This window comes from Lepisosteus oculatus, chromosome 8, assembly GCF_040954835.1.
Source record: "Lepisosteus oculatus isolate fLepOcu1 chromosome 8, fLepOcu1.hap2, whole genome shotgun sequence".
Taxonomy (NCBI): domain Eukaryota; kingdom Metazoa; phylum Chordata; class Actinopteri; order Semionotiformes; family Lepisosteidae; genus Lepisosteus; species Lepisosteus oculatus.
This window is the reverse complement of record NC_090703.1, coordinates 49,446,936-49,461,701: the sequence shown is the minus strand read 5'-3', so window position 1 is coordinate 49,461,701 and position 14,766 is coordinate 49,446,936. Positions and strand designations below refer to the sequence as shown.

Below are 14,766 nucleotides of genomic sequence, written 5' to 3'. Positions count from 1 at the left end.
GACAGGCTGTGGTCTGCAGGCCCTGGAGCAGGGGCTTGATGAAGAGCGCTGTCACTGCTCATCTGAAGCATCGCACGAGTTCCTTCCCAAAACTCACCCGCCATGGCACAGGAATGCCCTGTGTGTGTGTGTGTGTGTGTGTGTGTGTGTGTGTGTGTGTGTGTGTGTGTGATCCCAAGACTGAAAGGAAACAAAATATTGGCATAGCCAGCCAGGTCTCCCTCCCTGAGTTGCGCCTTAGTGCAGCACGCTGTGTAGATTAATAGACAGTCTAATCGCCATCTTTTTCTATCTGGAGAAAGACGACGGGGGGCCGAGGTCCATTAACAAAACTAATGAGCAGCAAAAATACGACGGCAGGCAAGTGTGCTCGTGTCAGGATTCCTCAAACAAATGGAGAGCAGAGCTCTCCCCGCAGAGCTGGGCTGTGTCCGCCTTCTGGCTCTGTGTGAGGGGTTTCCCTGTAGCTATTCCACGGCCCTTCAGACTCAGGCAGCAGTTGAAAATCTGTTCAATGCTTTTTTTTCCCCCATACATTTTGTGCCAGAGCTGCCTGTGTTAATCTTGTCGTTCCCAGGTATTCTCTTGTCTTGCAAAGTGGCACTAATGCAGTACAAGCCTGCACAGTGTCTTGTTCATTCTCTTCTTGTTTCAGTGTGTCTCTGTCTGAAGCCCATTTGATGTGTTGCGGTTCACCCTATTCTTTGATGTGGAACAAAGGCAAAGCACAAAATTGAAAACAACAACAACGTAACTTTGTGACCGTGAATGCCAATATTTGCAAATCCAAATATTAAGGCAACTGTGCTCTGCAAGGCTCTCTGTGTAAAAATGCAAGGTTTTGCTTTGGGATGCTAAGTGGAGGCGTGTGAGGATGCACCCCTGGGAAGGTAATGACAGTCCTGATTCAGCTAGAACACTTTCACACTGTAGGGCTGCCTGCTGCTTACTGTGCTGACAAAGTATCAGCACCGTCCAACAGAAACATTCAGTCATTGATCATGTTTAAGGAAAAAGTTGCTATATTTCACTTTTATAATATGAAAATTGCAAATGCGTAGTGTAAAGTACATACTGTCCAGTGATGTCGCATTTAAAAAAAAAAAGATTTTCTTTCACCGTTTTTCCAAGTGCAAATACAGTAAGTGAAATTCAATGGGATTATTTAAAAGTATCCTAAAATGCCTGAAGATCAGTGAAAAGGAGTACGGTACATCTCCACTAATTTACATACATGTCTTACACTTTCAGATGATAATGTAATACCAAGAGCAATTAAGGAAATCTAGTCTTTCATTGCATTACAGGGTAATTTTTTCAGCTTTTCTCTTTTCAACTCTGTCATACACCCCCCACATCTGTCTAATCCTCCAGATGAAGGTAGAGCTAGTTAACAGATAGAACAGCACTGAATTCACTGCGTCCTCTGCACAATGACAATGACAATTACAGCTCAGCTCAGTATAATCAAAAAAAGGAAAAAGAACAAGTAGGAGCCTAGTCTAAAGAAATTAAAACTGAAGCTAGTGCAGATTTCACAGACTTAAGCATCTATTCCAGGAACTCAATACCTGTATTCAGGTTGTTCAGGCTGTGACAGAACACTGAAAAGTTGACAGCTTGATTTAGAGTTCACATGTGACTTTGGAATTCTGGGATACCGTACAACAGTCAGGGGTGCCCCATGGTACCTCGTCTTCCGGTCATTGGAGGTGCTCATTTTTCCTGCCTGTGGTCCGGGAGCTCCTCTCCTTACTGCCTGTGGGATTGAAGTATACAGCATGTAGCCTCTTCCCAAGGGGACGGGCTCATGGTCTTGGTCAATAAACATGAAGAAAACAAGGCAGAAGAAAGAATTGAAGGCCTCACATTTATCCTGAGCAAAGAGGGACTGATCTAGCATAACGGCAGATCAGTGTACTATATAACTTTCCCACAGAGTTCGTTAATGCAATGCAGAGATTAATATACATCAGCCAACCTAACTGACCAGAACTCAAGAGTTGCTTTGAGCTGGGATGTTTGGAAGATAGTAATAAACTGCTTAATTTCCACTCTTCTCACTAAGCACTGTTCCTCCTGAGGAGGAGTAATGAATAGGCTATTATCAGTGGCAGTTTAAGGCGTTTGTAAAATACTGTAACAAAGTCTAACACAAAAGCTTAGTCAGAAGACTGTCATTAATGGCATTTTAAGCAAATGCAAACTTTTGTCTACATAATCCTTTTGTGTTCTCAAGCACATATCATGGTGCTTTTAATAATTGTTTACACTGCTTATGTCCTTCATGTTCTTTGCAAAATCTTTATTGAGGAATTGTGCTCTTTTGAGAAGAGTGGCCCAGTTAGGTACAGTATTTGTGCATGAAGCAATATTAATATCAATATTAAGCACTCCTGTTTGAGATAAGCACTGGCAGCTTGGCAGTGCATCCCTATGAAATCCTGTCTCAAAACAGGGTGGTGGATGGTTGCAGAACTTGATCACTGGACCAGCAAAATTAAAGTATTTAAATATTAAGTAAAGATGGAAAAACAATGTTTCACGTGTAGTGTTGTATGTGCTGGTTTTTTTTAACCAAATCAAATGAACGTATTGACAAGTTAGATCTGTGATGCTGATAATGGAAACAGTTGCATCTGAAATGTATTGTTTGCTGTAGATACCTGTTGTCCATTTGAACACAGTGGGTATGCTCACAGTGGGTAAATACTGTTTTAAGGTTCAGGCTAAAAAATTAAAGCTGTAACGTTCATGTAGTGGCCCAGTGTAAACGCAGGGCACCCTTTCCTGCTTGGCAATGCATCAGTGTGTCCTGTTTGTGTGAAGCTCATGGGGGGATTTCAGCAAAGGTGCACTTACTGTAGCTGGCTTTGTGGCTCTTGCTGTGTACCTCCCCGTCTGTGCACTGGTCCTTAAAGAGATGTAACAAAGCCATGAGGCAAGGCTGCAGCTGGGCCTGTGTTGTGTAACCCTGCTGGATATGCTCCTGCGTGCTTGCTGTCTGCAGCTGGAGGGTGTGCGTGTCTGAGAAGAGGGGGAACACGAGAACTGTGTGTGTCTGAGAGGGCGTTGGCTGCTCTGTATCCTGAGGCAGGTCGGATTTCAGCCTCTTCATCACAAGCTCCCTGCTGACCGCTGTACTCCTCCTCCTTGCAGTGCGTTGAGGGTGAGCGGCGCTCTCCACATTGCTGTCTGTCCCGCAGAAGCAGTGACGAGCACGACGTCTACATCATCATCATCTGCTCAGCGGATGCCCCTGTTCCAGGACAATTAACAAAAAAAAAGAGTGCATAATGTGAATCCAAATAAGATATTGGGAAAAAGGAACAAAACAAAAGATAAGACAGTGAAGGAGTCACATGGCAGGAGTGCGGAGCCTGTACAGGGCAGGGGGAGATCTGTGGCCTTGGAGTGGTGAAGGAAGTGATGTAGGAAGGAATCGCTGATTACCGTACAGTAGGAATCTCTTGAAGGATGCCTTTAGTGTTTCCTTGAAGTCAGTGTGAGTCACTGTGAGCTTTTCCGACCTGAGCTCTCCACAGAACACGTGTTTCCTTGGGAGGTGCTCCTCAGATATCCCCGTCACGTCAGCGTCTCACTTGGAAACCTTTGAAAGAAGAGCAGCGTTTCGTGTCCACCCTGTGTGACGAGCACTTTCATTCCCTTCCCCAGTGCTCTGTATTAGAGTGTGCTCCACCCCAGAAACCATCGAAATATTCTTCTTGCTTATTATTTTGGAGGGTACAGAGTTAACGTCTCGCAGGAGTCGAAGAAGCTGCCAGTGCTATTTTTTGACCAGCTGTTCCTGTGGGTTGTCTCACCCAGTCACCCTTTACAGCACTATTAGTGAAAGCCTTCGTATTGCATCATTACCGCAAATTAATAGAAGCTCTCTGGAAAGGAAATGAGTATGATCTTAAATAGTCTCATGTACTGTATCTGTTCTGATTATATTTAAAACCACTTACATTGTCATTATTTTTTTGCTATGGACTGGTTCTTCTTTTCCAGCTGAAGCAGAAAAACGTATGTCGACCACAGCACCTTGCAAAAGAGCTCATCTCGAACAAAAAAATGCTTCGTGCTCATTTAAATCTCGTAATTTTTTTTTGTGTGCAATTCAAGCTCTCCTGAAAGAAATACATTATTAAATTGGTTTAATCAACCTGACCTTCACCTATAGATTTAACATTGATGGTAGAAGTTATAAAAGCTGTGTCAAACCATTTCATAATCATTAGAACAGCAAAGAGATTACAGTTGTCTGTGAAGATTTGTATTTATTATGGACAGAAGTAATATTGCTTCACTGCACTCTTTCTGCCTCAGTGCTTTTCAGCTGTTTTCACCTGCCATACACTCACAATCTCAGAGCTGCTCAAGGCGTTGTTTCTGTGATTGGATACATTATTGAGCCAGGAGCCAGGCAGAAGTTAATGCTGTCATTACTGTGTGAGGACAGAGAAGGGTTTAAGCATGTGAAGATGGCTGTGATCATGCTGCTGGTTTAAAATGGTGTCCCCAGATGTGTACCCATATGTACATATAAAGACTAAGAAAGGCCACAAATGTGATTAATTTGACCCACCTAACTTTGATGACTTTCTAAGCAGCATTTTGATTGAAGAATGCCAGTCAACTTGAAAGTTTCCAGGAAATTTCTTGCGACAATGGGGGAGGGCTGTTTGTTCCAGACACCTGCTACCTCTTGGTCAGGATGGGTCAGTTTAATCCAATTTGGATTTTGAAAACTATACCCGAGTGTCAAATTTATAAAAAGTGATCTTACTAAAGTCCCCTTTAAAGAGTGGATGATTTGAGAGAATAACATAACTGGATATACATTAGACATTTGCTGTGCAAATGTCATTATAAATTTGAATGTCCCTGCTGTGCCTTGGATAGGGACTGACTTCCTTCCAGTTATTGAATACTCTCTGTTGTATAACCAGTTAAAAAGAAAAATGAACCCCTGATGTGAATTTATTGTTCCTTCCCTTGCAAATAATGAGTCCGAAAGCTTCAAACAGAACAAACAGAAGTTAATTAGCACTCTAGAAAACTATACAGATGCTTCTATTGTTTCACTTGATTTTCCCAAAGCACATTGTTACCCTACAGCTGCAGTCCTAATAAATCAATATATGTGGAACAGTGGAAAAAGTTCCCAAGATTCAGCTGAAGGAGGAAAAACAAGCATAGCAGAACATGTCATGTGGTACAAACCCTCTCAATCCAACAGCGTCAAATTCCTTCTCTTGATTGTCTATTGTCAGTGAAATGAATAACTGCTGGCAAAAAGCATGCCTAAAAGACCCCTTTAAGAGCTCGCCTGGAAACAGAAACCACTGTATGTCAGCAGGTAGGTAATGTCCCCTTTTCAGTCTGTAAAGGCCCATGGGGGAATGGCTGGGGGCAAAGGCCACCATTTTTCTCAACCATCTGACACTGGAGGTGGAGGAGATGCGGCCAGCATCACACTCTGGCTGGCCTATTACCCCCAGGACTCATTTGGAAAGCAGGCCGAGTGGACCTGGGAGCCGTCTGGAAGGAATCAGAGCAAGCTCCATCGCTTGACCCTACCTGGGACTGAGCCTAGGACCTTCCGGTCAGGAGCTGGATGCCCTTGCCGTCTGAGCTCCCACGGCTCCCACTGTACGAGAGTGTAAAAGGCAAACAAGCTGAGCTCTTAAAAGAGGCTTCAAGAGGGGCTGACTACAACCAGCTGTTAGCACAGAACTCACAAGCCAATCTGGGGCACCTGAAAGACAAAAGGCTACCAAAGTTTTAAAATGAAGAGGTGAAAGGAAAAGCAGAATTTTTACTAGTTTGCTTATAAATGTATCTTAAAGACTTTCGACATTTAACACCCCTGAGAATTTCAAAGTTTAATCTGAGTGAAATACACACCTTGGACTCTATAGGAATTTAAATGTTTTGAATATGTGTAAATTCAAATATCTGACTGCATTTCTTTAAACACTTAAAATTTGATAAAAGTGTATATTTAATACTTCAGTCTTCAACATGATATGTTCAAATCCTGTCATTTTGTGTTCTGTATATCAGACTGGTCTCATGTTTCTGTATATGTATATACTGCATGTGCTTGATGCTGCATGTTATGAGCACATCATGTAAAGGGAACCTGCTTTCAGTTCGTTTTTCTACACAGAGACCTGTGGAGTTGACCCTACTCCACTGCTGTGAATTGCAATATCATTATATTCTGTTTAAAATACAAGAAAAGACACAAAAAAGAGGAGACCCATCGAGCTCATCAGTTGATATTTATGGATATCTTAGGGCTTTGACTAAGATTGCTGTTCCTTGCTGTGGACTCATCCTCCTCCCTCTCTCTTTCAGGAACACTTCACACCGGAATGCAAGTTCAAGGAGTCAGTGTTTGAGAACTACTATGTGACGTACTCTTCCATGATCTACCGCCAGCAGCAGTCGGGCAGGGGCTGGTACCTCGGTCTGAACAAGGAGGGGGAAATCATGAAGGGTAATCACGTGAAGAAAAACAAGCCAGCAGCCCACTTCCTCCCCAAACCATTGAAAGGTCAGAAAAAGTGCTTAAACGTCGGTCTCTCTGCGTGTCTGGCAAGCGCTGTATCTGGACCCAGGTGCTGTCGTGTGAGTGGTGTGAAATGGTGCCAGACTGTCCAGCGTGCTGGAAATTGGATTGTGCTCAGAGGCAAAGCCGAGGAGTGGCCAGAAACAACCAGTTTAGCCGAGACAGCAGGCAGCGCTTCCAAAACAGGTTTAACCCTTTATCTCTTCCTGGGTTAGTCGGCCATAGAACAGCTATTAAAATACACTTCTGGATTGACATTTTCTTCACCACCATGTGACTCCCTCAGAAACAAACCAGACAGTCAGGTGACACTTTCAAGGGAACAGTCATCAAGGAAAATATAAATATTATTGTTTATATTAATAATATTTTTGGAGCTTCTTGGTGTATATGGCCAAATGGCATATATGGTGTAGATAGCCAAATTTCCTTCTGGCCTTCACCAACCATGGACTTAATAATTAATAATCCCCATTATTGAACTGGCTTCATCACTCTGCTCTCCTCCCCACTGAGAGCTGGTGTGTGGGGAGTGTACTGGCGCATCACCCAGGTGGGGCTGCACACTGGTGGTGGTGGAGGGGATCCCCATGACCTGTAATGCACTTTGAGTTGAGTGTCCAGAAAAGAGCTGTGTAAGTGTAAGGAGGCATTATTATTATTATTATTATTATTATTATTATTATCTTAATTCTGCAAATCTGATTGTGAAGGGAATATGTTAAGAAGTCTCTGTGGAGCCATTTCTCAAATTCTGCAAAACTTTTTAAGTACATCTTAATGCTCATAGCTGCATATCTTTTTCAGTACAGTTTTCCCCAAGTGTGGAGGTAATGTACCGTGAGTATTTTGCTCCTGCGCTTTTGAGTGTATCTCACGGTTCCTGAAACGCTGGTGAGCGCCCGTGTGTTGTTGCCGGTGTCAGCTGGAGCCTGACAGATGCAGGCTGGACGGAAGCTGGCAGGCTGAGAGCTGTGTGCCGGCGTCCTCCCACTGTGGAGGTGTCTGCTTCATCTCTCAACCTTGGGAAGGCTGAGTGTCTTTCATCAGCAGCAAAATAGCCCGAACTGTCAACAAAGCAGACGCCCTGCATTAAAATTCATCACTTCAAACGCGCAAGAGGGAAAGAAAACAGTGGAGCCTGGACTGCTAATGAAAGAAAAAGCTGCTATTGCAAAGGCAGCAAAGCCTTTGATTACAGTACTGCTTACACAGACCTCTTTCATTGTGCTGTTCTAGTTAGTTTTTTTTTCCTTGCTGAAAATTTAGCATATTTTCTGGCTGGAGAAAATAAGTGCAGCAATATTCCAGAACAGGAGTTCTGCAGGGAAAAAAAAAATTGCTCTTTTTAAAAAAAACATTCACTGCATGGGCAACACAGAAGAGCCCACCTTCTCATTAAGATTCAGGGAACAGACAAAAATGAGGCATTGTTAGCTAGATAATCTAGACCCGGAGGCTCCACCTCGTTTTGGCAAGCCATGCCCGTGTATTGTCACTTACTTCCATTCATTGTTCAGGATGTCATCTTTGGCTAAAGAAAGAATCTGCCATCTATTTTTTTCCATGAAATGAAAGCTTGGCCTCAAAGGCCAGCAGAAGAAAGGGATCAACTTCTCTTTCATCAGATCCGTCAGTGCGGCGATGTGAGAAATCGGTTACTTGATGTGAATTCTAAAATTGCCTTGTGTTTTTCCGCTCTTTATGAGCAACTCCTTGTTAAAAACGTGTGGCTGGCTCGCGGGATTATTACTGTTATTACAGCTTTTCAGGGCTGTTCAACAGCCAGGGGGGTCTAGTGAACTAAAAACGATGTGAAATGCCTTCTCCCTTCATTTCCAGCCACCTATTCGTTCCAGCAGCTAATCCCGACGCAGAGCTGCACATGAGACCAATTACCGAACCGGCTTCCGGTTCCAATGCAGGCGCTACTCTGCGTTTCTGCGAGACGTACTTGTTCCAGTCCAGCGGCAGAAACACACCGCGCTTCATTTTGCCCGTCCTGGTGCGGAAAGCGCAGGTGGCGGTTAAACCTAAATCGCGCAGGCTAGCCAGCCATGGCCGCCGAGCCTGGTCGGGCGACCACTGCGGAGGGAAAACTGACAACAGCCACTCGCCGGGAGAGAGAGGCAGGCAGGCAGGACGCTGGGAGATGGACCAGAATATAAAATAAGCCGCAAGTCTCAGACTGACACCTTTGCTTTAGTTTACGTCCCCAGACAGAATGTTTGTGACGACCATAAAGCGTGTATGATTCCTTGAAAGAATATCCTGGAGAGAACGTGACTAAATACCGTGGTTTTCTAATTAAAAAGTCGTGTAATCATTAAACGATATGAAATGCCGTACCTTTTAATATAAAGAAAAAAAAATCAGGAAGAGGTATCTTCCAAACTAAAGCCTGTGTGCTGCGATTATCTGGAGAGCTGTGTAGTCTCAGAGCCAAGTGACAGAGCACTGCCCTGCCTTGAGAGCCTCCCTGCGCTGTACATTGGAGGCCCACGGACCCCCCTCAGCACTGAGCAAATCAGCTGCAAACGAAAGAATCGAGGTGCGAGTCAGGTGGTCTCACTCGAACCCCTGCCGTGAACACCCTGCCTGAACAAGGTGGAAGTTAAGAGCAGCAACTGAAATGACTTGGAATGATAATAATAATAATAATAATAATAATTGCTTACACTTTTATAGCGCTTTTCTGGACACTCCACTCAAAGCGCTTTACAGGTAATGGGGACTCCCCTCCTCCACCACCACCAGTGTGCAGCCCCACCTGGATGATGAATATAATGAATATTAATGAGCTAACCATCCAGTTATAACTCGGTAGTAGTTCAGGTGGGGAGCTGCGTCAGCATGCGTAGGCTGCAAAGGAACAAGTAATAGGTTTATTCCATGCTGAAAAAAAGAAGAAAGAGAACACAACGTTTCGGCCGTGGAGCCTTCTTCAGGTGTCAATCGTTTAATGATGACACCTGAAGAAGGCTCCACGGCCGAAACGTTGTGTTCTCTTTCTTCTTTTTTTCAGCATGGAATAAACCTATTACTTGTTCCTATCCAGTTATAACGCTACTCTGCCTTGTTCTGTCAGCGACAGTGAGAGTGAGTGTACGAGTGACGCCGGGAGTGACACTGGGAGCTTTTCCCCGAGCAGCAGCAGCTGTGCCTGCCGGCCTGTCCTCTCGGCCGTGTCTTGCCGTTCTGAGCGTCCTGTCCTGTCCCCCTGTCTTGCAGTGGCCATGTACAGAGAGCCCTCGCTGCACGACCTCACGGAGTTCTCGCGGTCCGGGAGCGGCACCCCCACCAAGAGCCGGAGCGCGTCGGCGGTGCTGAACGGCGGCAAGGCGGTGAGCCAGCACGAGTCGACGTAGCCAGGGCCCCTGGGGGGCGGGGCCTCGCACGGCTCGCACACTTACCTCTGGATGTGCTCTTGACTTCAAGCAGACTTCTCTCTCTATCTCTCCTAATCATCAGCGGTTCAGGACAGAACAGTAAAAATCACGAGACGAAAATAGAAACATAACAAGGTTTTACCATGCAGCTACTGAACTTGTGTAGGTCACTCTCGTAACCAACCACTAGCTCTTTTGGGGTTTCATTTTCCTGTGGATAACCTGTTAGGTCCTGATATTGTAGAATATACCTGTGCACCTCTCCAGACGTCTGGGCCGCCAGTGAAAGCTTAACTGCTCCACCCGATTTGTAGAGAAGAGGTGCCCTATCCTGTCATCTGCGCTTCTCTGGAGCCGAGCAAAATTAACCAGTGTTGCAGCCCAAGGTCCTGCTGACAAGAGATAGTCTTTCTGCCTGATAGTGCACAAGTAAGGACGGAGTTCTCTCGACTCAGTAAAAGCCGACATTCAGCTGATTTTAAAAAGGGGGTCAAGATCCCCTCAGTGAGAAGCTGTAACCCCACTTTGCTTGCTAATTTCGCTAAATTAGCCGAGAGCTGTTCCCCTCCCTCCCCCGATTTACTGTACCCTCAGTCTTTATTTTCATTACGTGCTGTTACACCAGCTGAAAGGGGTGTGTCCTCCCCCCCGCCCCCTCCCAACCCCTTCCCTCCCCTTAACGTAGTAAAGCCAGTTACGTGCAGCTGGAATTGATGCATTTGACATTTTAAAAACAAGAAATAGAAAGGTTCAGGACAAAGTAGTCCACATGTGCCGTGGAAGTGCAGTATGAGACCTGACTGTTAAGTGTTACCCTGTGTCTGAATCTTGTGCGATTGTGTCTGTCTCAGCCCCTTAGTCTGTAACCACCGGAGTGATCGTGTCAGCTCCCTCTCCTGCTGCAGGTCTTTCATTGGCTGGTTGTGTTCACCATGACTCTGTGGTGATGTTCCCCACCCAGGACGCTGTTTTGTGTATAAATCATCGTGGTGAAAAAATTTTATATTAACAAAAATACTGTGGAATTTTAGGTGGCTTAACATTTTTATAGGATATGTCTTCTTTGTAAAAGTGAACAAATTAAAAAAAAATGCTCCCCTTTCTTGTACAGGGCATGTACAAATTACAAGTTGTGTACAAAGACCCTTTTGTGGGCAGAGTACTCTTTTCCTCAAACAGCATTTCTTCTTCATATATGCTTACAGGAAGGCTCTTGTTTATAATTTAGAGTTTCATTTAATTTTTTAGGCGAACATATCTGTTGCATGGGAGACAGCTGGAACTTCTGGACTAGAGCTGCATGATGTAGACTATGTGTATTAACTCATATTGGATCACATGTTCCAATCTGTACAAGGACAAAACAGTATGTAATAGCAGGGTTTCCACCTGCTACAATCCAGTTGTTTATTATTTGTTGTATACACAAAAATGCACTGAATAAAATGTTTATATTAAGAGATACTTTTAAAAAGCCTTTGCCTCGTTCTCTCGGGTGTCTTTCTGTCTGGCGTATTCTTGGATTTTCTTGTTTGTGCAAACACTAACATACTGTACCTGCTATACAATATAGACTAATTAAGAGCTGCTTTTAATTAAGTGTTTACTCCTTGGACAGCGTGCAAGAAAGCTCTTGATATTAATTAGATAGAAAAGGGTTTAAATATCTAATTTCTTAATTTACTGCAGGCTTCAGCAACCTGTTTCTTGAAAAAGAAGTGCTTCACTTATATACTTTTATATACCCTTGACAGTGATTCCTTGGTGCAATACCTTAAGTGAAAACCCTCATTCCAGTCACCAAAACAGCCATGCTAACCACGTGACAGAGGTTTTGTTTTCATGTTGCCAGTCTGCACCAAGCCCAGGTATTTACATGCTTTATAAACCTGAGGAACAATGGAAAGCAGGTCAATTCAGCCATCACTATCATTTTTGTTAGTTCTCTGATTTTGTTACTACACAAAGTGGATACTTTGAAAGATACATAAATAGCTGTCGGGCTGCCCAAGTGCTACAATGTGACTGCTTCAACTTTAGATCACTCCCTCTTAAACGGTATGGTTATTGAACGTTTATGAGATGTGAAACAAGAGATCTAATATTGATTTTCTAGTCTAAAACAGGAGGCATGGCTTTTGAGATCTTTTCCAACATTTTCTCCACCATTAGTGGGCTCTGTTTCAGCTTGTCACGCACAGCTGATCTGTAGCCATGCCAGCTCCACTGGAGTCCACTGTGCTGCACTATCAGCTGTGCTTGATCTTTGCACATCTGATTGTTTTCAAAGCCCTGCCTTGCAGTGCCCTGTTATTCCAACTTGATCCATCAGCACCCGGGAGAGGATCCGGAAATCCCTAGGAGGTGGATAGAAAAAAAAAAGCTTTGGGAATCACCTTTTGTTCCATTCAGCTTTCCTCTGACCCTAGGGGTCAGGGTTCAATCCTTTCTGTGAAAAATGAAATATTCCAGTCCAGTCAGAATTCACTGTACTTCATTTTTCAGCTCTGGGGTGTTCCCCTCAGTGTCCACTAAAATATAACTGTGCATAATTCTGTAAAACAAAATACATTAAAAATCCCAAATCTTCTTTAAAATGTTTATATGTGCATGCTATATGTAATAATCCTACAATAGCACACATGTACGAGACATAACAGAAGAGAAAGATCACAGCACAGTAAATGGACCCGGTGAAACCACGAGTGAAGCTAAATTATACATTAACAGCTATATTGAAAAGAGATTTTTAAGAGAGTTAAAAATGCCAACAGTGGGGGAGTCTCTAATGGATTTGGGCAGTGAGCTCCACAGATGTGGGGCTCTAGATGAGAAGGCTCTATCGCCCATTGTGTGAATCCTGGTCTGGGTCAACAGGTCTCACATTAAGAGTTGGACTGTACTCATGCAATAATAATGCCTTACCATAACCTGGAGCAAACACATTCAATGCCTGAGACATGAGCAAAAGAATCTTAAAACCACTCTAAAAATCACCGGTGTGCAATGCAACTTACAGAGGATGGGAGGTATGTGCTGATGCTGATGAGTACTTTTAGTTGGTACATAAACCACAGAAATCTGGACATTATGCCCATTTATTATTACCTTGTATAGCCCTGATAAGTAAGGCATTGCAGAGGTCTTATAAGGCATGTAATAATATTTCAACATCAGACAGGCAGAGCAAGGGTCTTATCTGAGCAATGGCCATTATACTATGGCCTATGGCCATTATAGCATTTCCTGACATATGCTTCAAATGACAAAACGGGTCATAAGTAATATTGAGGTTTATAAATTTCATCAAGGGTTTGATTTCAGCACTATTAACAAAACTTTATACGCAGCAGTGGTGTCGGGTTCCTATGAGCACAGCCTCAATCCTGTCAATTTAGCTGAAGGAACTCCAATTGCAATCTCAATATCATACAGGAACCTGCAGATATAGTATCAGATTTGACTGACCACAGACCTAGAGGCAACAAGTCAATTCTAAATAGGAAAGATCCCAGTATAGAGCCCTGTGGAACACCCAGAGTACATGGGACAATCTCAGATTTAAAATCAGCAGATGAGATCTACTACCAAAAAAACAGACTTGCAAATTATCTTATGCAACAGACATATCGTATGTATTGGTTCACGGTGGTCAATTAATTCTCTAAACCAAGAAAGGGAGGTGCCAACGATCTCTAGATCATTTTTCTCTTCATAACATATTAAATGGATACATACTGTATGTATCTATAATTCAGTTCCCAATATCAAGAATATTGAAAAATAGATTATTTTTTTCCGTGTAAGATTTTAACTGATTTTTTGGGTGGATAAGGAGCCGATAAGGAATCCGCCCAAAGATCACAGTGAATCTGGAGCTGGAATGAATAGTTTTAGGTGTAGTAATATTTGTGCCAGGGGAACGAGCCACAGTCTCCTCTCGACAGAGATAAATGACCCTGGAGAAATGCTTTTCTCTTTAATTTCCTGCGAAGCCTGGATGTCCCAATGTGTGTGTGCTGTGTGCAACTGTTTTATGTAATGAATCAATATCAGTGTTTGTTTCTCAAAACAAAGGATGTGCTTCCTGGAATAACCCTTTTTTATGAATACAGAGGACACGAGGCATTTCACTTCGCCACTGAAGTCTGTTCTGACATCTGATGCTGAGAGAATGCCTTATCCTCCTCACAGCAGCCTGCTCCACGTCTCCGAGATGGAAGATACAAACCTCCGATAATCCACAAGTTACAATTTCTTCTGTACAGTCTAAAACACATAGATTCTGAGCAATAAGTATCACTTCGCTGGTGGATAAAGTGATGCTGATTACGTGACTGCTCACACAACGGATTTTACCAGGTTCGATCACAGCTGCGGCATGCCATAAATATTTTGGAATGGCTTTCCAGAAATGTTTCCGGGAATCCATCCTGTGGCCTTAGCCAACACCGAGGAGGACAGATGTCAAAACATCTGCTGTGACCTGACCTTTCTGCGTTTGCTTCCTACCAAGCGGGACTCTGTGTCAAAGAATCACCGACTGAGCGGTTGCCGTGAAAGAGAGGCAGCCCAAATATTCCCTGCAGCAAAGCACTTTTAATCTGGCCAAGGAGTTATGGGGTTAGTTTATGCTAAGCCGCTACTTATTTTGAGATTAGGCTCAGACGGGCAGTTACCATGCTAACTGCCAAATTGGGCTCCCATGACAGTCCAAAATAAAAATAGATTTTTGGACTAAGGGATCACTACAGCTTAAAACAAACTTCCAAATAAAGACTCGGATAAGTTCAC

At 43.5% G+C, this 14,766-nt stretch overlaps 1 protein-coding gene and 2 long non-coding RNA genes across 11 annotated transcripts in view; 1 reads left to right on the top strand and 2 right to left on the bottom strand.

Annotated features, from left to right (window-relative positions):
• The window catches only part of fgf13a (fibroblast growth factor 13a), a 126,610-nt gene extending 115,174 nt beyond the window's left edge, over positions 1 to 11,436 (top strand). For all 8 annotated transcript variants that reach the window (XM_015351593.2, XM_006632888.3, XM_069193719.1 and 5 more), the window contains 2 exons: positions 6,370 to 6,568; positions 9,815 to 11,436. In XM_015351593.2, the coding sequence (XP_015207079.1) occupies positions 6,370 to 6,568; positions 9,815 to 9,951 (336 nt within the window). In that variant the 3' untranslated portion in view covers positions 9,952 to 11,436. The remainder of the gene's footprint in view (positions 1 to 6,369; positions 6,569 to 9,814) is intronic.
• Positions 998 to 6,215, bottom strand: LOC107077909 (uncharacterized). Of its 2 annotated transcripts, none has more exons than XR_001478886.2 (5): positions 5,587 to 6,215; positions 3,972 to 4,133; positions 3,454 to 3,610; positions 2,863 to 3,259; positions 998 to 1,759 (listed from the first exon to the last, which is right to left on the bottom strand). It is a non-coding gene; the product is annotated as an uncharacterized lncRNA (long non-coding RNA). The 2 variants fall into 2 exon arrangements; XR_011190287.1 differs by having other exon boundaries at positions 3,459 to 3,610.
• Positions 11,437 to 11,442: 6 nt separating the features above from the next.
• LOC107077911 (uncharacterized) overlaps positions 11,443 to 14,766 on the bottom strand; it is a 64,274-nt gene continuing 60,950 nt past the window's right edge. The window contains exon 3 of the long non-coding RNA XR_001478891.2: positions 11,443 to 12,329. This is a non-coding gene — a long non-coding RNA (uncharacterized lncRNA). The remainder of the gene's footprint in view (positions 12,330 to 14,766) is intronic.